This window comes from Ostrinia furnacalis, unplaced genomic scaffold (genome assembly GCF_004193835.3).
Source record: "Ostrinia furnacalis isolate ACB-3 unplaced genomic scaffold, ASM419383v2 OfSCF7560, whole genome shotgun sequence".
NCBI classification, from domain to species: domain Eukaryota; kingdom Metazoa; phylum Arthropoda; class Insecta; order Lepidoptera; family Crambidae; genus Ostrinia; species Ostrinia furnacalis.
In genome coordinates, this window is record NW_021137799.1 from 161,738 (window position 1) to 187,471 (window position 25,734).

At 36.2% G+C, this 25,734-nt stretch overlaps 1 protein-coding gene across 11 annotated transcripts in view; it reads right to left on the bottom strand.

Annotated features, from left to right (window-relative positions):
* Positions 1-25,734, bottom strand: part of LOC114365189 (uncharacterized) — a 92,634-nt gene that overhangs the window by 23,174 nt on the left and 43,726 nt on the right. For 8 of the 11 annotated variants that reach the window (XM_028321694.1, XM_028321693.1, XM_028321695.1 and 5 more), the window contains 14 exons: positions 24,297-24,399; positions 23,723-23,844; positions 23,073-23,233; positions 21,412-21,579; positions 18,716-18,764; positions 17,988-18,155; positions 17,011-17,306; positions 16,592-16,743; positions 16,080-16,288; positions 15,407-15,740; positions 14,837-14,994; positions 13,873-13,977; positions 12,769-12,910; positions 11,940-12,146 (listed from right to left, as the gene is read on the bottom strand). In XM_028321694.1, coding sequence (XP_028177495.1) covers positions 11,940-12,146; positions 12,769-12,910; positions 13,873-13,977; positions 14,837-14,994; positions 15,407-15,740; positions 16,080-16,288; positions 16,592-16,743; positions 17,011-17,306; positions 17,988-18,155; positions 18,716-18,764; positions 21,412-21,579; positions 23,073-23,233; positions 23,723-23,844; positions 24,297-24,399 — 2,374 coding nt within the window. The remainder of the gene's footprint in view (positions 1-11,939; positions 12,147-12,768; positions 12,911-13,872; positions 13,978-14,836; positions 14,995-15,406; positions 15,741-16,079; positions 16,289-16,591; positions 16,744-17,010; positions 17,307-17,987; positions 18,156-18,715; positions 18,765-21,411; positions 21,580-23,072; positions 23,234-23,722; positions 23,845-24,296; positions 24,400-25,734) is intronic. The other 3 variants (XM_028321699.1, XM_028321698.1, XM_028321696.1) reach the window with 3 other exon arrangements.

Genomic DNA, 25,734 nt, shown 5'->3' on the forward strand with positions numbered 1-25,734 from the left:
GCCAGTGGAAAATTCGTACGGAAAATGGCTTTTTCTCTTTGGTTTGTATTCATGTTAAAACTTTATGCATGTCTGTGGTTTTCTTTGGAAGTCCTATTAAACTTTTCATCGAATACACGCCTGGCAGTTTGTTAGAGCAAACGCGTTCGCGTGCGGACGATATCGTGCCGACTTCTGTAGGAGTCGAGTTACTGCGGTTTGGCTGCCATACAATACACGTACAAGTTTGCTCTTACATTGTTTCTAGATTTATATTGTAGGTACGTCCGCAGAAGTTTTAAATGATACTGTAAATAGTCACGGTACGGTGCGTCTAAATCACCGGCGTGGCAGTAAGTCACAGTACGAAGCACACATTTTTCTGGTTGTAAAGACGAACCTTCTTTTTTTTGACATGATAATCTAGTATAGTACGACGAGTGATTTTTCATACTTATTTATTTAAGTATTGCCTATGTATGTCTTTGTGACATGTTACGTTCTTACGTGTAGGCTCATAGCTTAGGTACATCTCTACCAATTCTATATTTTAATGAGTTCTGTTTTGTTATTCGAGATACTCATACTAAATTGTTTAGCTGTATTAATCAAATCAAATTAAGTTGTTTAGTTATGAATATGAAAAGAGTTTCATTCCCTACTAATTTTGTAAACCAAAAGACAGTGTTCCCTCTTTAGAAGCTGTCTTTACACTATCGTACGAGAGTTACTCCCCTTATAAAATACTATCTTAACCACTTACATTTACGTTTAAGTGGTATTCCGTGTATTTTAGGTATTGAATACTGTGTGTTATGTTGTTGTCTTCTTTGTGCAGTAAAATTCGTTTTGCTTCCGAAGTTATCGCAGCGTGGGCGTTTTAAATCGATTTCGGGCCAAAACTGTAACCTACATAAGATCCTTGAAAGCTATTTAAAATGTCTCGTATAATATGGCCAGTTAACTGTGTTTTGTTTACAACAGACTACAGATACAGTTTTTATGAACGTTAATTGGAGCAAAGAAAATACGAGTCTCGAGTCAAACGTGTCGTATTCGGTCAACCCACGAGACTTCTTGAGGAAAACGTTTTTTATTCGTTCGAGTGTTGTGCAACAAATGAGTTACCGATCCCGACTTCACAGATGATTGGAGAAGGTCTACGGTCTCCAACGGGATTGAAATAAAATGGTAGGGTATCGCAGTAACGGCGGTAGTAGTTTTGTTACAGATATAAAATAAATTGAATGGAACCGATTATGTTGTGGACTGATTTATTGATGTTTTGCCTTGGATAAAATGTTTTATTGGTCTCAAATATCATCTCGTAACTATCTAGCACACTACTAACTAGATAGCTACCATTAAGCTGCAGAACGGTCGGCATTAATTATTAATTATCTATTTTTGAACGAGTATTTTATTAATATTGACATCATAAATGTCCTAATTTATATCTTGTTCCGAAAATATTTAATAGCCGAGTACCTAACGGGACGTTTTTTGTTTGAGATACCTGCACGGATAACTTGTATCGGGTCGGGTCGGTCCAAACCGGTCGAATTGAGCCAATAAATTAATTTGCGATGTAAAATGGTGTAATTTTGTAACTGTTCCAAAGCTCAAAAGCCAAAAAACCTTACGTACAGAGAGGGTAATAAACTTGAAAAATATTTTATATCAAACTTCAAAGAAAATGATTTATTATAGAAGCATTGTAAATACCTATTTGTGGAGCGGAAAAATGCTTCCGGTCGTCTGTTCAAAGTTTACTGAACCATAAATAAAATGTCCATGACTGCGTCGTAATCATTAATTGACAACTTCTAACAAACAATAAAATATATCGAAACTAAAATACACATTTTAAGTAGTTTTAAAAATTAATTCATGTAACTCCTCCCACGAATGATGTTCAATAAATCAAACTTGAAATAAGTCATTTGTTTAGCGCTATCTAGGTTCTATTTTTCAAATATTATTCTGATGTACTGGCGATATTCCACACTACTCATTTTACCAGTAAAGCATTATACCCAGGTATTATACCAACTAATCAAACTTTTGTTGACCGCGTAGGCAGTTTTAACAATAGGCATAGCGTGAGTTAACGCCTTTGCCTGTGTCCCCAATCATAAAAAAATACATACCTCTGTGCCTGGCCATTGAGCATCGTCACCACTTGGGCCACAATGCCCTTGACCGGAGCCTCCTTCTCCAGCACGACACTCGGCTTTTCCATCTTCATCACACCGCTTTTTTTGTCCAGTCAAGTAACAAGTCACAACACTACACACTAACTTTGATCTTTCAAAAATGTAAGTTTGTGGTTTGTTGCATTTTCACCGTGAACTTCAAGTCATTGTAACTTTTCGTTCCTCAACTTTTATTTATTCACTGGTAAGATAGTATGAACTCGCGTATCCCTTCATTTGCTTCGATTTTCCTATATTTGACAAGTTCGTTAATTTAATTTTGTTTAAACTTGCTACATGTTGAATATCATAATCTTGGAAACAGTTCCATGCAAATTTGTTTTAAGTTGAATTACTTCGATAATAATGCACGGGTGTCGCTATTTTTCCACGATCAAGTTCTTGACACCATTTTAATAACTTAAAAATCAGCAACCGATTGCTTAGTCCATTCAAATACCAAATACCTATGTAAGTAAATCAATCTAACTTAGGTTCATTTACGATCACAGATGATTTTAATTTAGTGATTAGTAATCGTTATACATATCTTTATTCAGATAAAGATTACGAAAATCACAAAATCAATAAAGTCTATTCAAATGTAGACATAAATCATAAATATCCTTGCATATTTATAAGTGTTAATTTCAAGATGGATCCACTTTATTCAAGAGGATTTAAGACACTATTTATCAAAGATTATGTAATAAATAAATAAAATAAATATTGAACAAAAACAATAATTACCTACATTTTAAGTTTACCTTTTATACCGCATTTTTTGTGTGCATTTTAAATCAATAAATAAATAAACAATAGATAAATTAAATTAGCACCAACAAAAAGAGTTAACTTGCTGAATTTATCAGTAAATTAGAGTGTACTTTTTATTACTTTACTTTTGTTTATTTGCTTGTTTGGTTTCCTAATTAATTAAACTTGAAGTAATTAATACATACACGACGCCTTGTTTTCAACTATTCAGTTATGTATCTACAAGATGAGGTTATCCCACGTTTTAACTACTACTTTTCTACTATCGTTATCTTGAGATATTGAGAGAGACTGGTATTTGTTATGCTTGTCTAACACAACGATAAATTGATTGATCTACAGAATTGTAACAAACTGATTTTATAGTGAAATATTTATCAAAAGTTCGTAGATGGAAAGAAATAAGTAATGCCTCAAAAAAAGTAGGTTACAGCCAAATCTTGTCAAAAATTAATAAGCACGTCAATGAATCTCCGTTTGACTGAATATACCAACTTATAGGCACTATTAAATTACAGTTACACAATGTTAATTAAGTGCCAATAAGAATTATGAAAGTTATGGGTTATTATTCTGGTTGACACTGACTAACATGATAGTTTTCTCAGCAGTATTAGTAGAACTTTTTTTAGAATCTTATTGGCAAAACCTCAGATTAAGGCATGGTAAATATAGAAAGTTTTGAAAACCACTGAATTTCATGAACATGACACATCTTTTAAAGTGAAAATTTAAAAACAGCTAAACATTTCGTAAATAAACTCTGGGTATTTTAAATCTTTCACCGAACACAGTTACCTGTTCGGTGAAACGTATTTTATTTACTTTAATCGAAGATTTCATAATGTAATCGACTACTAAATACCAAGTATGAGTGGTAATTAAACTGAGGTGGATAATTATTACCAATTATTTATTACTGTCACAAAATGTGCTGATAGTGAGACAGGACTTAAGTTACGTAACGAGATGTGCCCCGTATAAAAGTAGGTGAGAAAAAATAACAAGTAATACTTGAAGACATGTTGAATACGTAATTACGAGTATGTTATGTAACCACATGTCATAGATGTTATTGTAAAGCGTTAAACTGCTTGTAAGTGACGTTAAAGTATTATGAACGTCGCCTTAACTAGAATTAGCAACACTTTCTATAAAAAAATTGGTCTATAATAAAATGTGAACTTTGATAAAACGGTTTTCTCCATGAAATACACGACAGTTTCTCCGTCAATTCTTAAGTTAATGGCTTAAGCAATACTGTAATTTATCGCTTATTTGATTAGGCACACAATTAAAGACATTTTCAATGGTCTGGAATGATTCAAAGCTAGTGTTTCTACATCTTGTCTATCCATCTAATCTAGTCTCACGGTGTTGCTACACGAATGTTCTTATTATTCTCAGGCTTTATAGTTATTTGGGTAAATTTATTTGTGTTATAAAATATCTTGATTCATTATTTAATAAGCTTCAGTCAGAAATTATATTCTCGGAAGAACACAATGTTCTGAAAATTTACGCATACCAAAGCTCCCAATATAAATTATTTGGATTCTAGTTTCACATAGATACTTTTGTGTCAGGTTACTTCGAAAACATAATCGAATTTATGAATCTATAAAAAACCCACTCACTCGCAGTGAGATGCTTGCATGAGCATCGATGACAGGTATCTAGACCCGGAAATACAAAAACAGGAGTGACCCCACTGATTTTGACAACAACTGCTTCATTACGTCATTGTTGCTGGCATAGTTTCGCAATACATTAGTAATGGTTGTCAATAATATTGGGGGAATACAGGGTCAAAAACTCACAAGGTGGGGTGCGTATAAAGAATTAGATAGGAAGTGTTTAAGCCGGCTGATAAAAATAGGTACTTGCCCGAAATTACGCGATGTTTTACAATCTACGAGCTGATTTTTCTTAAAGTTTTAAAACTTTCTTGGAATAAAATTTGCACTGTGTAATGCACGCACGTGTCACAATGTTCCCGAATCGAAAAAAAAAGCTGCTTGTGTACGACTTTCAGAGCAGCTGCAAGGTTTTTTTATATTTTTAAGTCCGCCCTTTTGTGCATATCCACTTTCAAACGTTGCATTTCTGTGTTTTCAACTTATGATTTATGGATTCTGTGTGCATCCATTAACACGAAGTTTTGTAGGTACTAACAAAGTTTTTAATTTACTCTTTTCATTATAACTGTGAGATGAAGAAAGTTACAGGTAGGACGTTAATGGAGGCCTGGCCTCCCCGCGGTCTGTGAGGTGACAGAGGTCGTCAGCTTTTGGGAAAGTCAGGTAATTACGTGATGGCCCACTGACAATACTGTTTAGGTACCTCTTTGAAACGCGGTCTAAGAGCCAGAGTCGTAATGACTTAGTATAAAAAAAGGCGATAGCTTAGATGCCGGCTTGGTCTGGTTGCGAGTTCGAATCTGGCCAGGGGCAGACCGCGACCAAACATTTAAACATTTTTGGATATTTATAGCTTTATTCGTTATCAAGCTGTTTTGGTAAATTGGGGTGACAGTTGGAATAATTAAGTGCTGACCAAAATATCTTAAAGAAATTATGTAAGTAATACTTTCAAGTACTTTCAATATGTAATAGGCATTTTTAAGCTTATGCACCTTATTATACAATATATCAGGATTTTCAGGTTTGTAATTTAGCACACTTTGGGTCATAAGATCAGAGATAAACGTTTAACTATTGAAAGTAGATAAAAATGTCACCTTATGCACTGCCTAGTTAATTTAACTGGTACTTAACGTATGTAAGCAAATGTAGAAAATGCAAGAAAGTAGAAAATCAAGGTTTCTACAATTGTTTCTACGGAATTACACGGGTGTGAATGATTAAATCACTACATAAGCTATAATTTGCGAATAATAATGTACTAAAGAGACCATAAAACTGCACTTTATGAGAAATCTACACTTTTAAGCGATGAAATAACAGATTTAAAAGCTACGACCGCAGAAGAGTTATAATCTACTGTGCTACAGCATAAAAAATAGTTCACTTAAATATTAACCGGTAAAATTGCTAATGACGTTCTAAATATAAATGGTAATTATGCTCCGTTCTAGTTTCGAATCTAGACTGAAGCCGAAAACATTATCCGCAGAAAAAAATAACAAATTAATTTCGTTAATTAACTCACGAGACTTCTTCTACATTAGAGTCAGAGTCACCACAATCACACATTTGGCTTAATTTAAGACGTTCTTGACTGAATGAGAAACTTTGGACAAGGGACTAGCAATTCAATGTTGCCATGGTAACGCGTTGTAGACAACAAAACATGGGTGGCATATTTAGATGAGTAGCCACGCCTACATTTTTGGTAGAATTTGGACGACTTTCCTTATTTTCCTACTTTGAAAAAATATTTTCAAGCACTGAATGGTTTAATGTTTATAATTAGATCAACGATAATCTGGAATCTTTTCTTGAGTATTGCTGAATATTTGAGGATCGTTTCATAAATACGGGCCTAAATAGCAAAGACGGTATTTCTTTTGAAGATCACGAACATACTTATGTTATTATAGACATTATTTACAATAAATCTTTATGAACGAACATTAAGTGCAATAAGATTAATTTAATTAAAAGATTGTCTTATTGAATGAATACTCGTATCTCTACAAGGTAGGTACTAGGTATAGAATATACTCGTATTATCTACATACATAATAGGACTTTTTATACGTTTATAAGTAGACAGGTATAATTTGACACCAATAACCTACAACGAGACGGACTTGATTGATTCCTAGAAAATATACAAAGCAATATTGTCTTTTTATCGTCGAATCAGTACAATCGATGGCTATCTTTACACTTAAGCTGAATAACATTGATAACCGCTGATAATGGACATATCTGGTAAATATTATGATGATACTAACTCTTCAGTAACTTTTAGCTGCATAGAGCAATTTAATATGCATTTTATTTGACAAAATGCATTAGGACTTTTTATTGAAACAGCAAGGAACAAAAATAATGCTGTCAAGGAAGGCCAATAAGGAACCGAGCAGAAAGAGAGAGGAAGATCAGTTAACAGTTGGTCATTAATGTCTAATAAAACGTAATAGAAATAGAAATAGAAATATTTATTTGTCTTTGAATAGGGTGTACAGAAGGTCGAAAATAACAAAATATGATCACCTATCCAGCCATCAACAATAGCATGCAAATATATCGAAGAAATATTGATATTACATATAATTATTACGGTATTACTTTTTGCTGATTATTCCCTATAGCTTAATAATTCTTGGAGAGAGTAGAATAATCGCGCGACAAGCCACTTTTGCAATGTGGTCTTAAACTGATTAAAGGACAGTTCTTTAATATCTTGAGGAAGTTTATTATAGATTTGGACACACATGCAGAAACAGTTTTTTTGAATACGAGTACTTTTTGGGATGAACTCAAGGACTAGTCTATTGCAATTCCTAGTATTACGTGGGAAAACGTCTTTGGCTTTTTTGAAAAGATAGGGGTTTTGTTTAACTATTTGAAATACGTAGGAAATACGTGTAATGGCTTACATTATTCTAGCTTCATGTAACTTTAAGGCTCCTTGCAAAACATGACGTCAATAGGCACCTGACATTTTATAGCTCTCTCACGTATGTTGCGAATGTACCTTTTCACACAAATTACCGACCTACAATGTTGACAAAAGAAACGTGATAGAGGTAATCAGAGACATGAACTTAAATTTCCTTTGATCGTTAGTAAACAATGCTGAAGCTTGACATATTTTAAATTGTGATAGCATTATTGTTGCTTTAACACAAATATTTCAAGTCCAGTTCAGCAGATTTACAATTTACTTTCGTGGTAAAATGCCAAGTGTAACGTCAAATAATGACTTCGATAAATATCGCCTATCATCACGTTACGGTTCTGAACGACGGTAGTTATGTATTGCTCATGTCAACGACCAGATGCACAAACAAATCATCAGTTATCTAGTCCAATTTGCAGAACACACCATTGTAACATGGTCTAAATAAAGATTCATTCGCGATTCATACAATATGCTTTATTTAAATCATATTTTGAAATTATGCAAGTATCAAGACCGTTATTCCCAAGACCCAGCTCTAATTAAAGCTTAATTGATTTGTGTTGTACATCGTCGATATACAGCGTAGGTATATCTTAATTGGTGGTAGTAGTAACTTACTGCTAATTAAATTAGCGAACTTGTACAATGTTAATTCACACTATCTATTAATTTTCATTGAGGGTGTACACTGGGTTTTTGCCACTGACACTGCACTTGAGATTTCTACTGGACGATGTCGGCCGATTTGTTTTCGGATTGGTCGTGCTGGAGGGTTAGCACGTGCGTTCTCGTGCAGCGGAGAGCGGGCTACGTGCGTACGTCCGCGCGCGCGACGCCCCACAGACTAAAATCCGCGCGCTCAAGCACGCCGCGAGATGAACCGAAGCCCCATAGCAGCTGTGCGCACTGCTTTATCTGATTACCTCATGGAGCAAGGACCTTTCGACACACAAAGCTCGCCGTAAAATCCACCTTGAAAATCGTTCGGGCCGCGAAATTTGTTACGAAAGAACCCTCGTTGACAGATCCGCGTTTAGAAACTTTGATTACTTACAGTTTCTTTTATGGCCGTTTAGGTTTTCTTGTTACGAGAACTAGCACCGGAAACACGGAATGGTCAATAAATAATATTTTATGCCATGATCTTAAAACAAACCAGTAGTAGGTATAATTCAAATCCAAAATCGTTATAGTACTCTGATATTACGGATGATTTTCTTTTAATGTAGATAACAGTTACAAATTGTCTGAGAACAATGAGCAAAATTGAATTCTTTGTTACCCAAAACACACAGTGCATATGGCCCGTTATTATAGCGACCACTTTTATGTACTTAACGAGGAAACCACATGTTAACGTTACGATACGTCAATATTAGTTTAAACAACAATCGGCAGTACATCTACTGGGAGTGTTGTACATGTCTAAGATTTGCACATGCCGGTCTCGAGAACTCTAGAGATCGTTCCCATTGTTGTGCACGGCCATTGTTGAACCGCATGGAGGTCACAGACTCAGGACCGTTCTTCGACTTTGTTTCGATTTTTATGCCATCAAATGCGATAATATCACCCACGCGGACGTAACGCACGGAACGTGTGAACTTTGAGCTTGAAATTCCTCGCGAATGCTCACCCATTTATGCTTTGAAATGAGGACAAGGCTTTTAAATATTACACAAAATTTTCATGACAAGACATACTGGCTGTCTACTTAGAGTACAGGAAGCTTTTTATACATACGAAAGAACTATATTATTAAGTATAAGAAAGATGTTATTATTATCATTACTGTTGAATTCATCGCTGTTAATTTCGAAACAATAAATAGCAGTAAAGAACCATATGTAATATTTTTTGCCAGTGAGAAGCCGAATTTACAAAGATACCTAAGTATAGATAGATAATTGTTACTGGTTTAGAAGCTGGCTTTTAGACTGGCTTATTTTTTATCTGAAGCAGAGGTTACTGATCTTAATATCAGGCTTTTGAAGCAACAGAATCACGTTTTAGTCTCAAGAGACTATAGGTACTTTATTTGGACGTGATCTGTGCCAAGGCGTCTTTAGTCATCTCGGGGCACCTGCGTTTAGAAAGGAATTTCAATTACTACGGAAAGGGACCAAGTAAATTGCCCTTGATTAAATCTATCAAGACAATACGCATTGGAAATAAAAGTCACAATCATTAACCTTGCACTTTACAAATGTTAACGGCAGCAAAACAATCTCCTGGTTTCGTTACGGTCCATTAAGAAAAATTGTAAGTATTTAAGATAAATGCGGGGTATCATTAATGTACCAGCTAAGCCAACTGAACTGGTAGTTATCTGTTTTAATTGAGAAGCGTTTATGTTAATGTGTTACAGGGAATGTATTATTGAACCAATCGAATTTCAAATTAAATTGGCACGAAATCATAAAATTTATACCTACCTAGGTATGAAAAGTTTAGTGAATTTCTGCGACGAGTTACTTGGCTTGATCGAGCCCACAAGTAGAAATCGTGGACAAATAACATTGAAAGAATAAGTAAAGACATTGACAAACGGCATGAAGCAAAAGAAAGCATTGACATTGACATATTGTTCGGTTCCACGAAATCTTTTATAATGGGTCACAACAATCTATGAGTTATTATTATACCAAAGTTCCGGTAAAATTAATTCTTCATTACGAAACGAAAACAATTATAGTAAGATTGATTTCAATAGTGAATTATAAATTCGTTATGCTTCCAGAATAGCGAACTTCTATTACTTATAAAATACTCCACGTAGTACTATTTATTGCGCTCTTCTCATGTCGCAAAAGTTATAAGTAACTTTGCAATTTAAGAATCAATAATGTTAAAATTTGATTTTATTATTAAAGAAAACAAATTAAAAGGGGCATCAATTGCGTTTTGCCTGTTTGTTTTCACTAGAAAGCAGTTGGGAATGGCATCACACCTTTGTCTGGTGCATCAATATTATCGTTTGTGGTGATTGTTTGGATCCATTGAACAATAACCCTGTAGTTGGAAGGAAAGCGGTATAAACAACTTTAGGGCTAGCTTCTACAGGCAGCTAATTATCTATCTTGTTCGTAAGAATCTACATGAGTGCATCACACCATAATGTCGCTTGATTGTTGTGTTACTGTCTTGATTGTTTTCTTTTCCCTTCCTATCGTCCCTTTTGTTTTGTTATTAAGCTGTTTACGTCTTTTTTTATAAAATTGAAAATACTGTTAAATTTTTGTGTAGTTCAATTTCGGATGCTCTCCTACCTGATTTCTCATTGACAAAACTTATTATAGCATTAAGGAATACTTAGAGGATAGATTTTAAACCAATACAATATAATGAAAGTAAATGAATATATAAATAAACTAGCTTTTGCCCGCGGTTTCACCCGCGTGAAATTTAGTATGTCACAGATCGTCATAAATTATAGCCTATATGTTAATCTGGGTTATAAACCGTAATACTGTAAAGTTTCAACAAAATCCGTTCAGTAGTTTTTTCGTGAAAGAGTAACAAACATCCAGACATCCAGACAACCAAACATCCAGACATCATGACATCCAAACTTTCGCATTTATAATATTAGTAGGACTAGTAGGATAGGATAAATAAATAAGTAAGTAGTGTTGTGCAATAATTCTGAATAATGTAGACTGAATAATATTTATTTAAAAATAATCTAAGTACAAAATTAATAATATGTTATATGTAATAGTAATACCAATTATTAAATTAATTGTATACCTATTGTGATAAATAATTAATAACTAATAATATAATTAATAATATAATTGAATTAATTAAATATTTATAAATTCTTCCCCTCTCTTATAATGCTGTGCCCGACAGGGTCCATAATTGTATCTTATAAAACCATACATACCACCTCTGTAACATTATGGATGCAATAAAGAATTGAGTATTGAGTATTGAGTACCTACATCAATGTGTAAATGGCTAAAACATAGCTTTATGTTAGACGTTGAGTTGGCAAAACAGTGATGTCATAAACTGTCTTCGCCATACAACTATGGTCGATCACGTTCTAACAGCTCGAAAAAAGTATGACATACAAAAAAGTTGCAGCGAGGGACGCCCACCCACAAGGTGGACCGACGACCTGATAAAGGTAGCAGGAAGGCGCTGGATGCAGGCCGCTACCAACCGTGCGATGTGGAAGTCATTGGGGGAGGCCTATGTTCAGCAGTGGACGTCCTGTGGCTGAAATGATGATGATGATGATGATACAAAAAATGTACATAATGTCCAACTGTAACAGCTCGAAATTGGTAGGTATATCTGATGAGTCCACTTTTCGATCACAACACTTCTAACTCCGCTAAATCACACAAAGGTAGGGAAAGAAATATTCTCAAAATTACTTACCCGATGTTAGTAAGGCTGTTATTGCTCGCGGTAAGCGAGTCCGGTCCGGTCTTCCCCTGCGCCATGGCCGCCAGCTGGCGGTCCAAGAAGTTGTTCTGTTCCAGCAGCTGACTCCACTGCCGCACTGCGGTCTTGGATGACGACAACTCTTGACGGAGCTGCTTTTCGTCCAGGGAATTCAAACCACTCCGAAGGCTGCTGTCCAGCCTATAGAAATATGATTTTTGTTTATGCTCATTCATTAATAGTAGTTTTAATGGTGTTTGCTCAATCAAGATAACTGATAAATACTGATGAGAATGATCTTGTAACGATAATGTTACGATGATTAAGTAGCAGGTCATTACAACAGTGTGAATAATTTTTGTCTGCATTATTATTATTTTCCTACTTACTAGTTTTACTTGGATTTAAACTTAGTTAAATAATGCTTGCCAAATTCGGTATGCAATTTCCTGTCTAAATTGCCTTTAAAAATTTACGTTTAATTGATAATTAACTAACATGATATTATTATCAGCCCTAAAGGGCTAATATTTACAGCTCAAGCTCTACTGTAAATATTAGCCTCTAATAAAAAAAAATCTGGATAGACCTGTAAATTTATCTATCTAATGTGTTTGAAAACTTAATTGAACTTAATTTAGGTACTTACTTATTTGCTAAATTACATAAAATTAATGACTCTGTGTGTATGCTTAACAATTTCACTTTTCTTTATACTAGCTCGTATTACTATCTCAGTCATTACTACTTTCAACACGTTTCTCGCTTGTTATTTCTGCTAATTTATACCAACTAGTAAATGAACAGGTACTAAGGTACATACCTCTCAATATAATCATCAACGCTCTGCAAACTGGTGACGGACTGTGCCAGGTCGTTGTCCATCATCAGGTCGTCGGAAGCCAGGCTCGACAGCGTGTCAAGGGAGTTGGTCCGCTCCGTTCCACCGTTCCGACCGTTGCAAACTAAATAATTAAAATGAATAATTATATTTGCAGGTAATTACTAATTGTAGGTAAGCTGTTACCCAAGTAATTATTTCTAGCCAGACAAATAAGAGTATGTTGTGTAATTTTTTTTGCCCGGATTTTACTTTTAATTTTGCACGTCGACCTCGCAATTTTCGCGCCAAATCTATTTAAAGCATAGATTAAAAATATTTGAAAGAAGTGTTTTGTTATCAAAATAAATACTGGCCATTTTTATGAAAAACAAAAAAGTCATGATTTTTTTCTTTTCGCTGAAGCCTTAGATTAATAAAACCTAGATAGATAGTCAGTGCACGAAAAGTGAGGCAATTTTTAGGGAGCCGGCATCACGGCTTACTCGTAAACGTCACATGAACTGTCAAAGTGAAAAATTGGTAAACACGTCCGACGAATTTTAATTAATTAAAACGGTTTGTGCTGTGAAAGGGTGTCTTAAATACATCAGAAAAACGAAAGAAAGTGACCAGTGTTACATTTCATAAGTAAGTACTACAATTCGACGCGTATTTTGCTTGAATTTGGCTTTCAAAAATTAAATATGGGAATGATACCAGTGACAAGAAAATTTATTTCCCAATTGTTCGCCGTACAAATACACTTCCTTTTTTATGAAATCGAGACTTTTAAGTCGATTTATCTTATTGTTATTAGTTAGGTAGGTACTTTGAATTCAATAAATAAGTAAGTACATGATGCGTTTTGTTTTTGTTAATTATAAAGTAATTAAAAACGTATTAAAATTTTCCCTACTTTCGGGAAAATCGCCTTCACTGTCTACACTCCCCAACAAAATTGACACTAATGACATAAGATTTTTGCCTCACTCTTGACGAAGCGTTTGTATGAAGACTATCCATCTAGGTTTTATTAATCTAAGGTTGTAACAATCTTTGTAAATCGAGAAAAGAGGTTTGATTACTTCGTTATATAAAACTTACGTTTTCTATTCCTCTGCGCTAGGGGACTGGATGTGATGCGCTCCCTAGACCTCCGTAGTTGTCTGCCCGCTTCTTCTTTGTTTGCTGAACTGCCGTCATTGTTTTCTGGGTACATAAACAGAACCAATTTAGAATATTTTTTAAAGTAAGTTATTGCACGCAACTGTGTACTGTGCGCTGTCTAATTTTGTAGTAAGTAGTTATTGTCTGAGGACGAAGTATGTACACAGAATTAATTAGTAGTTAAAATTCAGTAATATTTTCTTGACCTGTGACTGTTACATGATTATTCATATTTAAAATAATTACACTACCATTTGTAATAAATACCTACTCGTACCTACATTATATCCTCATTTCATTATATCTTTTTCAAGTTCCTGCTACTGATTTGATCCTAACTAGACTTTATGTATTTAATTCTGTTTACGATCATTAATTACTTTCAAAAAGATTTCTTATGAAACACCTACAAGTAATTAAGTTTAAGGGCTGATTTTTCAATCGTCGGATAACTTTTAACTAATCAGCCCTAAGTAGGACAGTTGATAGAAATCCAGTTTTAATGGCTTAAATGACTTTGGAGTCGTAACATTGTTAGTAAATTATTGTGAGCTTATTTTTAATACAGTAATGATATACAGGTATACATTTTCTCAGTAGGTACTGTTACAGTTTCGTTCCCCTTTAAAAGTAATTTCTGCCGTTAGATAAATAATCACGCGATTTTGTTTTAATTATCTGTAATTGACTTATTTAATCATCTCTAGAGAAGAGTTGAAAGATAAAATTAATACTTTACCTGTTTCAAGTGCAGTGCTTCTTTCAGTAATATTAAGTATTACGCATTATAATCTCTATGCGGCTAAATGAAATAGTAAAGATACTTGTGTTACTGAAATCCTTCAAGTTTCACTTGCTTTTTAATAGCGATCGTTATTTTTTCTTACTTCAATTTACTTACTTCGGAACAGCAACGCTGGCTGGTCGGCAATCTCATCGTCGAAGAAGTCCCGCCCATCTGACAGGGACAGGGAGCCAGAAGCATGTGTGGGAGTGCCGGGAGACTCTGGAGTGTTGTTCTTGCTGGCCTCTCCCCCGCTACAGACGCTCCTCAATTCACTGGGAAAAGGGAATAATAATTTAAAACCAAGAAATTCCTGCGGCTGCGTTTCAAATGTCGCAAGTTGTAAGTAAACTAACTTTTAGGGCCCTTGCCCACGGCAACTTTGTGTAGCGATGCAGTCGCGCTGCTGTAGCGCGTTAGTAGCGCGTTGGCATCACTTCTGTAGTGCGTTGCAAATGCGACTTACGCGCGTTAGTAGCGATGCTGTCGTAAAAAGTCGCCGTGGGCGAGGGCCCTTAATGGGATTAGAGGTCTTTAGTCTTGCTCGCTTATCCATAACTTTAATGCATGTACTGCATGAATGATGCTTTCGCCTTCGCTAAAATTTTATACTGTGGCTGAATTGCAAATCCATAAACTTTTTCACCTTGGTCTATTTTGACTGTGAATTTTCAAAGGTGCACTTACATTATTTCTTTCACTGGCTGCAACAACTCTCCATCAACCCGATCCTCGACGACCGGCTCTGGCGTCCTGGTCTTGGTGTTAGCAGTCTGATACGCCGAGGATATGGAAGGTGGATCTCTTTCTATGTGCAACTCGTTGTTGGAGTCACTGGTGCTGGTGGAAGATATCAGGCTGTCGGCTGGAGACGTCTCATCGTCAAGAAGACTTTGCGTGGACGTTTCCAGAGCTGACATGTCGAATTTGGACTCTTCCAACGTGAGCGTCAGGTTGTCATGGATTCCACTCTGGTTTGTGCACGTGCTCGTAGTGCTGTAGTTGGAACTTGTCATCGACCCTGAAAAAAGGTAATTTGTTGAGAATTTGGATATAGTTAATTTAGAGTTAAATCTTTTAAAGAATGCTGTGCACTCTTTTTGCTGTAGATTGTTTAATTACTAAAGTAGAATAAATTTAAAAACCTTTTTTTGCTTTAGTTAGACTAATTGCTACTGATTGACACGAAAGGATTGATATTTTCTAAATAGAAACTCGGGCTGGAAGTAGGAATTTAATTGTAGGTATAGTGTAATCGGATATTAGAAATGTTACATGATGGCGCTACGACGCCCCTTTTAAGGTTCAATTCATATATTTCTTTAGCAGGTGACTTGAGTAAGACGCCTTCTTCACTTACCCATCATAGTACTACGTAGCGAGTCATGTTGACTAAGAGTCAACGATTTCATCAGAAGCGGATGAGGAACAGGTGGTTCATCCATGATGACTATTGTCTTCTTGGGAATCTCCATTTCCACCGGCTTTGGCGCTTCCTTGACTTCAAACTTGGACTTGTCGTCCTCACAGCTGGAGACGCTGAGGGCGATGGAGACATCGTCTTGTGATCTGAAAACGGAAACAATTGACTTATAAAATTGCTAGATATCACAGTTTCAGGTAGTATGTAAACTGTAAACAACCTAATCTTTGGAAAACAAAGCCCAAGACTTTATTATGCCTTTGTTGCACCAAAGGGTTGTGGTCAGATTCGAAAAAGGAGTGTTCAATAGTCTTTGCGCGTCTCTTGGCTGGATTATATTTTAACGTCAATTCCAACCGTTTGGGTTGTTAAATTAGTTTCTCGGAAAAGTCACACTGTCATTGGTTTAGTTTTTTTAATTAAATTGAAAGAAAATATGATGTATTTACCTTGTAGCCATAGCTTCTCCAGCAGCTTGGCTTTGCCAGGCGCTGCTGTTTCCGAAATGGCTCTCCTCGCTCTTGCAAGACGGACTGGATTCCTTGCTGGAGTTCACCGTGGTAGGTGACACGACACCACTGGATGATTTTGTAAACGAATTCTGTAAGAAAAGAAAAGAATTTGGAGTTCAAATTAGAAGGTTTTTAAACCTTCTTGAACAATAACACAATCACAATTAGGTAATAATATTTATTGGTTAGTATGCTTTTGAATTAAATAATATAGTTAGATTATACGTTCTTTAATGAAATCTCATCTTCCAGGGATGATTAACTCCTTATTGCCGGAACCAAAAAAATCTAATTGCGTTACAGAAATAGTATACTACTAGCTATAGCTCTATTTTTATCACGTTTTCTTTATTTACCTGTTTATTCAACATCTCAGGCTGCGCCCGATCCAGCACGAACTTTTCCTCGTCCTTATAATCCAGATTTGTCTGGATCCTAGTCGGCCTGGTCCTGGTTCTATAGCGGTCCAGGGTCGACATGGGCGAGTTCTGTCTGTTAGACGTTTCAGGCGGAGGCGCCGGCTTGGGTAGGATAGGCGATGGGGGCTTGTAGGTGGGTGCTGGAGTATCGTACTCGGGAGATAACTCGTCGTCGAAGGAACTGGGCAGCTTTGGCAGGGGAATCACGGCGTGCCCTGTCACGACTGCTTCGTCTGTGAAGTGAAAGTGATATTTATACAGGGTGTTCCAGAATGGGTGAATCAAACTGCTATAGGAGGTAGCTTGACCTGAAAAATGAAATTGTTATAATTCCCGGAGAAAATGTTAAACTTTAAAAAACATTGTTCTTCTTCTGCCTTGCCTTATCCACGGAGTCAGCTTTCCCAATCATGTGCTACCATTTATTTCTGTTCCAAACGTCTTGTTCGTGAAGTAAGTGTATCAATACTTTGATGTCCTTTTCATTTACATCCAGGTGGTTTGGTAGAGGTCTTCCTTTTCCCTCTTTTTTTAAACTATGGAAAGCAACTTTTCTCTTCTCTCTTCTTAATTCACAACGTCACTATAAGTACATATTTTACTATCGGCCACAGTTCCAGCTTCCCATTTCCGGTCATGTCGTCTCGTTCTATCGCAAAGAATCACCACTTGATAAGAGCGAGAGAAAATAGGGAAATGAGTAGGTAGCTGGAACTGTGGCCGATAGTACCACGTCGTCCTCGAAAGACGTCCACTGCAACAAAGGCAGAACTGTGGCCTATAGTACCTCGTCGTCATCGTTTCAGCCGAAAGACGTCCACTGCTGCAACAAAGGCCTCCCCTAAGGTTTGGGTGTGGTGTAGATATACCTACCTAAAAGAAATAAATGAAATAGTGAATTTTTGGTATCTCACCCATAATATCAAGGTCGGCCACTTGCAGCTCTCGGAGGTGGAAGCTGTGCGAGCCCTTCATCACCATCTCCAGGTTGCGCGGGCGTCGGCGCGCGCGCGGGGAGCCCTCCCCCCCGCACTCCCCGCCCGTCCACACGCCCGAGTCAGAAGATACCGCTGACCCAGCACCTGGACAATTTTTTAGCTTTATGAGACTCGTTTTATGTTTTAAGGGCTCTATCAAAGATCAAAGGTTCAAATATCATGGAACTTGTGGACCTACTTGGGTAAATTTTTTGGACTAGCTGATCATGATTTCACCCAGAAGATAGATAATAAAATATTATAAATTTATTTGAAAACCAAACCATATTATGTTGTTATTTATTTACCTATGTAAATTCAAATTCAAATTTTTTATTGCAGTAAATAAGCGTTTTCCTAAAACTGAGATATTTTTTTCTTGACGAACCGAAATATCGTGGAATTGAATTGCCAATACATTACCTAGCTACTTCTTAATGTTTCATAACCATAAATCAACTGACGTTAAAAAATAATAAATGCGGAAGCTATGATACGGAGAGTAGGTATTACAAATATGAAACAATTTATAAAAATGATTAAGATCTAAAATAAGAATGATTATCTCTTATTTGTAAACTTGACCTTTTGCTTAGTGTGTGTTTACAAAATAAACAAATAAAAAATGAAAAACATTTAAAAATGTAAGAAAACATAAGTCTTACCTTCCCTCCATCCCTCGGAGGATCCTGCCTTCCTAGTATTATTCACCACCTGTGAACCAAAAAGTTTCATTATCACCTACATTCACTTTCACTTCACGAATTTATGTAACTGAAAACTTTAACCATTCCGGTATCGGCAGTCCGAAGTGCATATCAACGTGCGAACGGTAGGGCGACCCTACGGGAACCTGTGTCGAAATGACCCAAAGATCGTTGTTGGTTAACAGTTTAAAAATACCGAACATCCACACGACAGTTCACAACTGAAACCTATCCGAAGACACGAACGCGGACGACGATAATAAAGAAACAAATTGTTCCTAAAACATTATTATTACTTTCAAATCAAAAATGATTTTGTAGAGATAACAGAATTTCCATAAAACAACACTTAGATTTAGCACACTCACCAATATTTTATTATTTGCAATTTCATTGCAGCACAACACACTAAATTCAAAGTAAAAATATTACAAAGTGATTTTTATACAACACGTCATTTCACGGTCCAGAACTAGGAGAAAATGCTCGTATAATTAATTTGTTTCATTAATTAAAGCCGTGAATTAACTATTCATGAAAGTTGTCTAACCATCTCTTTGTGTTACATTTTGCTGATGTTTTAAAAATGCGCCCAGCAATGCATATGGGTGATATTAACATAATAATAAACGAAATGTTTTGATTATATTCCTACTACTTACTATTTATTTATTTATTAATGTTTTTTTTTCACTATTTTATAAGAGCCAACGAATTCACCAAATAGGCTCTAGAAATATAAAACTGGTAATGAACGTTATTAGGCAGTAAACAGAAATAAATTTAAAAATTTCCTAATTACTTACTGCAATCAAAGAATACTAAAACTAAGAACTGACCCAGTTTAGATGCGCGTGTTTCAATTCAATTCATATACTTATTTCGTAATTTAGCAATTTATCATTAGTAAAAATAAAATAAGTGAATATGTATGTAGGTATATGTATACGTACCTACCTAACAGGTAACGTCTAGGTAAAGTAAAATCAACCTTGACCCACCCTAGACAGGTTAGAGATTATGTGATTTACATTTAAAACAATATCACGGTTCTAGATTACAGTTTAGACTTTTCTTTTTCAATACTGAATAACATGTAAGTTATTGGAGACTGGTACGAGTACAATTTATTTAAAATACTTTTCATACAATGAAATAAAGTTTCTTCTAATTTGAAGAAAAACATAACAGATATCTCAAGAAATCCCTAGCTTCCGAATCCCGTGTGTGCTGAGCTGCGACTGAATGCAGCGTGCAGTGATATTTTCAGCGAACTCCGACACTCACACGAGTCACACAACTCGTCGTCACTGAAATAGTCGAGTTCTGACCTACTTCCGTGTCCATCGATTATCTATCCTTCCCCCCAAACAATAGAGTTGGAAATCACTTGATCGCAATACCAGGTTATTGTGTAATGATCGTGGGTTCATTATAAATTATGAACACAAACGGTGCCATAATGCGTTAAGGAAGTGTTATCTTATTTATTGCAACTTTTCATTCCGTTACGTTTTTAGTGTTTGATGATTTTTGATTGCTATAAAGTTCGTATTTCAAAGATTGCAGTGCTACTTGTTGTCGCTAGATTGTTGACGGGACTAGTTGCGGTCGTCGTCGTTTACAAACGACAGGACATGCAGTTAAATACTAACTATGGCATCTGAAATAGTACTTACTGAGTGATTTTTGGCAACAAAAATGTAGAGTCACATAAGTTAAGAGTTGTGAGTAAAGTAGGTACCTATCCGCTGTCTTACTCGTGCAAGCTTTCCGTAGTTAGAACTCTCCAATTGTTGGAAATTAAAAGAAAACACGTGTTTCTCCATTTGTTCAGTTTTCTTGAACGTTAAATGCAATGACATTAATAAGACATCACAGTCATCTCACGTATCGAAGCGGTATTTCATCGATTATTTTCTGTTCACGCTGCAATTTATATTTTTAATACGGTATTCCGTATGTTACGTTTAAAGAAATTATCTATTAAACAATAGAGATTAACGAACAAATCAAAGTCAGTCAAGATGGATATAAAACAGCAAGCAGGTTGACTAGTAGCAAATATCGCCACTTGTAGCTACATTCTTTTATCACAAATGAATGAAGTGTAATTACTTTTATGGACTTCTAAAAAGCCGCTAATAACAATGCAGCAAATTACTAATCCAAGATTTCGTGACACGCTCGATCTACAAAACTCTACAGCGCGTGCAGCGCTAGCCTAGTGATTCGAACCTTGTAGCGTAACATTTTGATAAAAGGTACATACGGTGCACCTGTCGAAAAACAGAATCTCGGTTCCATACGTAGTGATTGAGCGACTTATTCCGTAACGTATGTCTCTACATTCTATACGTCACCTGTTTTATATGTGAATGCTTTGTCGCGTGGTCAATCAGGGGTTATAAATGTTATTATGACTCTTTCTGACCTTCCCACTGAAACTACATGAAACTACAGCATTTGCGAGTGTCCACATAGCTTAATTGGTGTTAAAAAAGTTAGCTTTATTCTGTAGAACTCTTTTTTTGTGCGAAACATGGCTTAATTTGTTTAAAAATGTAGTTTTTCTTTCTCTCGATAAGCTTTGAGTGCGAGCCTCTAGCGAGAATCTTCTTCCTAATGATTTTAATGATTATTCAATTAATTACCTGCTTAGCCGTCTTCGCGTCTATGTTCTTGACAGCGGGGTACTGCGGCCTCGGCAGCTGGTTGGTTTGGAACGTGTATTTCCCCGGGGGCTTCTGGATGTCGCTGCCCTGGCGGGGCCCGGGCCCACGGGGGGTTTCAGCCCTGGCCCCAGTCTTGGCCCTGCCCTCCTGTAATGAATTCAAAATGAAAATCTTAATGCCAATACCACGAGGGGCTAACAGGACTAAAGAATGCATTGAAGACTAATCTGAATAGACAACGTTTAGACTTATACAATAGTTACATTTTTAATTGATATTATTTGCACGATTGTACTTATAACTTGTTGGCGCGTTGGATTTTCTGTAAGCCTTGCAGCCTTCTAGAATAAATAAATAAATAAATAGACCTAGGTACAAATAATACATTATATTTTTCTATTTTGTAAATTATGTGATACTGAATAAAAAAGGTTTCTTTCTTTCTTTCTTAAACTAAGATTATTTAATACTTCAGGTAGGTATCTAAACCTTGGTGGTTAAATTAATATTTCCAGCACTATCATCCAAAGTGCTAAAGTAGGTAGGTCCCTACTTGTAGAAAAACACAGTTCTCTATAAATACTCTATGGCGTACAAGTTTCTAATTAAAATAGAAAACTTGTACATAAAAATATAATTTTAACTGTGAAAAGTTTACTTTCTAGGTAGTACCTCCCTTGATGAATAAATGTATTAAATTAGTATCGATTTTATTTCCATTTAATTGCGTATCTATCACAAGATGGTGTTTATCATAAACGGACCGTACTTATTAACGAGGTAGCAGTTTCCAGTTTGTATCTATGTAAAACTTTGGAACTTTATGGAAAATGATTTTCTTTTTAATGAGCGAATAACGGATCACACGGATTATTTATTTATAACACTGTAAAACTAACCAAACAACTAACGAAGTATGTCTAACGAGAGCTAACTTATACTTAGTTTAAACCATGTTAATTAAAGTATGAAATAACTTGTAAGCTATAAGTTTTCGTGCACACGCTAAGTAAGTGCTAGATGTGAAGCAAGGCATGTAACTATTAACACAAGAGATCTTTGATTGGTTGTTTATATGTAAGGGCCCATGCACATTGCGTTTTTTTCAGCCGATGCGTTGTTTATGCATTTGGAATTCGCCAAAGGAATGTTCTAAGTTAACTACATAAGCAGTAAAGCAATATAATTTAGTGTCCACGCACCTGAAATAAGCGTGGTGTGCATGGGCCCTAAATACCCATTTAGATCAATGGATGCTGTTTTGTAGTCCGGATCTAACTGTAATTTATAGGACTAGAATAAAATGTTTTTAAAAAGTTACGTTGGACGTGAGTATATCGCAAAATTTATTTATTTATTGTTATTAACTGGAAAGCTGTTTGTCCCAGTCCCAGGTATACTACATTAAAAGTCAACTTCGAGTGTAGAGTCTCCAACTTTCAGAGGAGTTCTTTGGATAATGGTGTCAACTATGAAATTTTTATTCGAAAGAGCTTTTGTGTCCCAGAATTTTGCATAAAGCTAAACACTGTAAGATCTTATTATTATGTTATTAATTTGGGCTATTTATTTAGCAATGAAAATTTATAGGTAGTGTTAAGTGCTGTTGTCATATACCTAGGTGCTGTTGTAAAACCTACTTGTACCGCATATTGCTGAGGCTGGTACGTGAGGATGACGGTCTGCTTGGTGACCGTCTTGGGCACTCCAGTGGCGCCGACGATGGTGGTGACGCCGGCGGCTGACACTTGCGTTGCGAGCGGCGGCAGCTGGTTGTACGGCGAATTTGTACTTTTCTTATCTGGAAACAAACAGTCCATTTCAAACTTGTATTCAGTCATAAAATTACTTACTTTTATAATAAAATTCATTTAATTTCAGTAAGTTACCTTGAAAGGCAATTTTAAACAGAAGAAGCGGAAATCAGCGGATATTCCGTTTTTAAAGCGGATATTCTGACAAACATCAATCTTTTAAACTGCGATCTCCAACCCGCCTGCCAAGCGTGGGGATTATGGCAAAACCCTCCACTATAGTGGAGGAGGCTCATAGTCCAGCAGTGGACTGTAAAGGGCTGTTGATGATGATGATGATTCCGTTTTTATAACTTACGGGCTCAGTCAATATTATTTGTGTTTGTAATCTGAACTTAATTTTGGTAAGAAATGTAGTAAATTTTAACGCAAAATAAAGAATTGAAGACTTTCTGTAACACAACTCGTCTATGCAATAACACGTGTATTGTGGTTTCTACAACTACATTAACTATCTTATAGTATAAATTACGTACCTAAAGCATTATTATTGATGGCTGTGTCCTTATCCTTAGGGTTGGCGCCGAAGGCCGGCTCCGCAGCCAGGCTCACGTCCCCCACCTTCGCCGTCTTGGAGTGCGGCTGCCTGAAACCGAACCTACAGGATGAAATAATTTCTGTCACTTACGATACTGATACTAGGCCCTTTTTAGTAACCTAAGTACCTCATTGTTACATCAACTGATTGAAACCGAGTTTTGGATAACGCCTGAAGTGATTGCATTGCACAATGTTTATCACTGGAGATTTAAACATGAAACTTTTATCAGGCGTTGTAAATTTTACTAAAACTGACTGAATCTCTTGATCTCATAAAGTTCATCTTTTACGAGTATAATCCAGCTTATTATATCCCTTTTGGCCAAACTCCAGTTTTTTATTGTCTTTTAGCAGTCGGCCATGAAAGTCTTTAATGTTTTTCTTGTGTTTAAAGGCGAGATTCCACCTGATCACGTAGCCGCGCGACAAAAATGGATTTACACCTTTGTGTTAAAAGAAAAAATATAATTTAAAAACACAAAAATGTACTTAAATGACTAATGACATTACCTGTTAGTTCGCAGAGGCTGCCCCGCGGTCTCCTTGCGAGGGCGTGCCAGCGGCGTGGACCGTCCCGACAGCACCTCCTCAGCCCGAAGGTCCTCTGTCGACCCTGGCCATACATAGCCTTATATTATTATCTATCAATTCCATTCTACGGAAAACGCAGCGTAGGACGTCGACCCACAAGGTGGACCGACGACATCATAAAGGTAGCAGGAAAGCGCTGGGCGCAGGCCGCTACCAACCGGGTAACATGGAAAGCATTGGGGGAGGCCTATGTTTAGCAGTGCACGTTCTATGGCTGAGATGATAATGATGATGATGATTCCATTCTAATTAAATGAACACTGTGGCATCTTATTCTAATTGTGATTGGGACGATTTTGCTATAAAAATGTATGGCTATTTTCTGCCTCTGTCACCTCTCCTGCGTGCAGGTCTTCTGTCGAATTTTAACATGATACCAGAGACAACTTATTATATCCCGCTCTAATTATGTACTAATGATAAGGACAGCGTGGTAAGGAGCGAACGTGCTGCGAAGTGAACGCATTGTTACTATCCCTCAATAATTGCTGATGATAAAGATATCACGGTAAAGAGTATGAAAATAACTATGTGGGGCCTAATACTTCACTTGTCTACTAATAATATAGAGCAGCTGAGAAACTTGAGAATGCCAAGTTACAGAGCATGTATAGAGACCATGTAGGAGTTGAACCACACAAAATATGGACAAGTCCCTATCAGAATGACCTAGTTTGTTGACTTCAGCACGAGGCTTAAAATGAAAAACAATTTAATGATATGACCTCGACGTTATGTTAATTGAATGAGATAAATTAATTGTTCCTACACCACTGAAAATAAATTACCTTCCTAAGTAGATACTGAAGAATATAAAGCGACTACCGCAATATTATTCGAGTACGGGACAATCTTCTGACTTCCAATTCCGATCGATCAAATCGTAGGTACGGAGATTTTGTGATTTGTCGGTAAATACGGCCACCCAACTATTAGCGACAGTGGCGGTTGCCGTCTCTACAATTCTCTCAGCGCGGCAGCGTTTGTATAATATTTAATTAATCCTTAGCCCTCCCTCACCCGTGGATCTTATCTATTAAATAATTAATGTTTAAAATAATCGTGTTACGTGTCGACAGGATCTGATTATCGAACCGCAATTAATGTAATTACCCACATCCGTCGAGGCAGGATTTTATCCTCTGTATAAGTAGCTAGGTTTAATTCTGTGTCTTTTGCGCATTACCGATAAAAAGCGAGAAAAACTTTATCTAAAATATGTACTTCCAGTAGTTCCAGTTAAGCTGGAATAAGTAATTAATTGACTGAATTTAAGTGTATATTGTAGGTTGATTAGACGCTCATTGTCATTCGAAAACATGAGTGAGGCGTCTTATTTCAGTCATCATGTACCTAG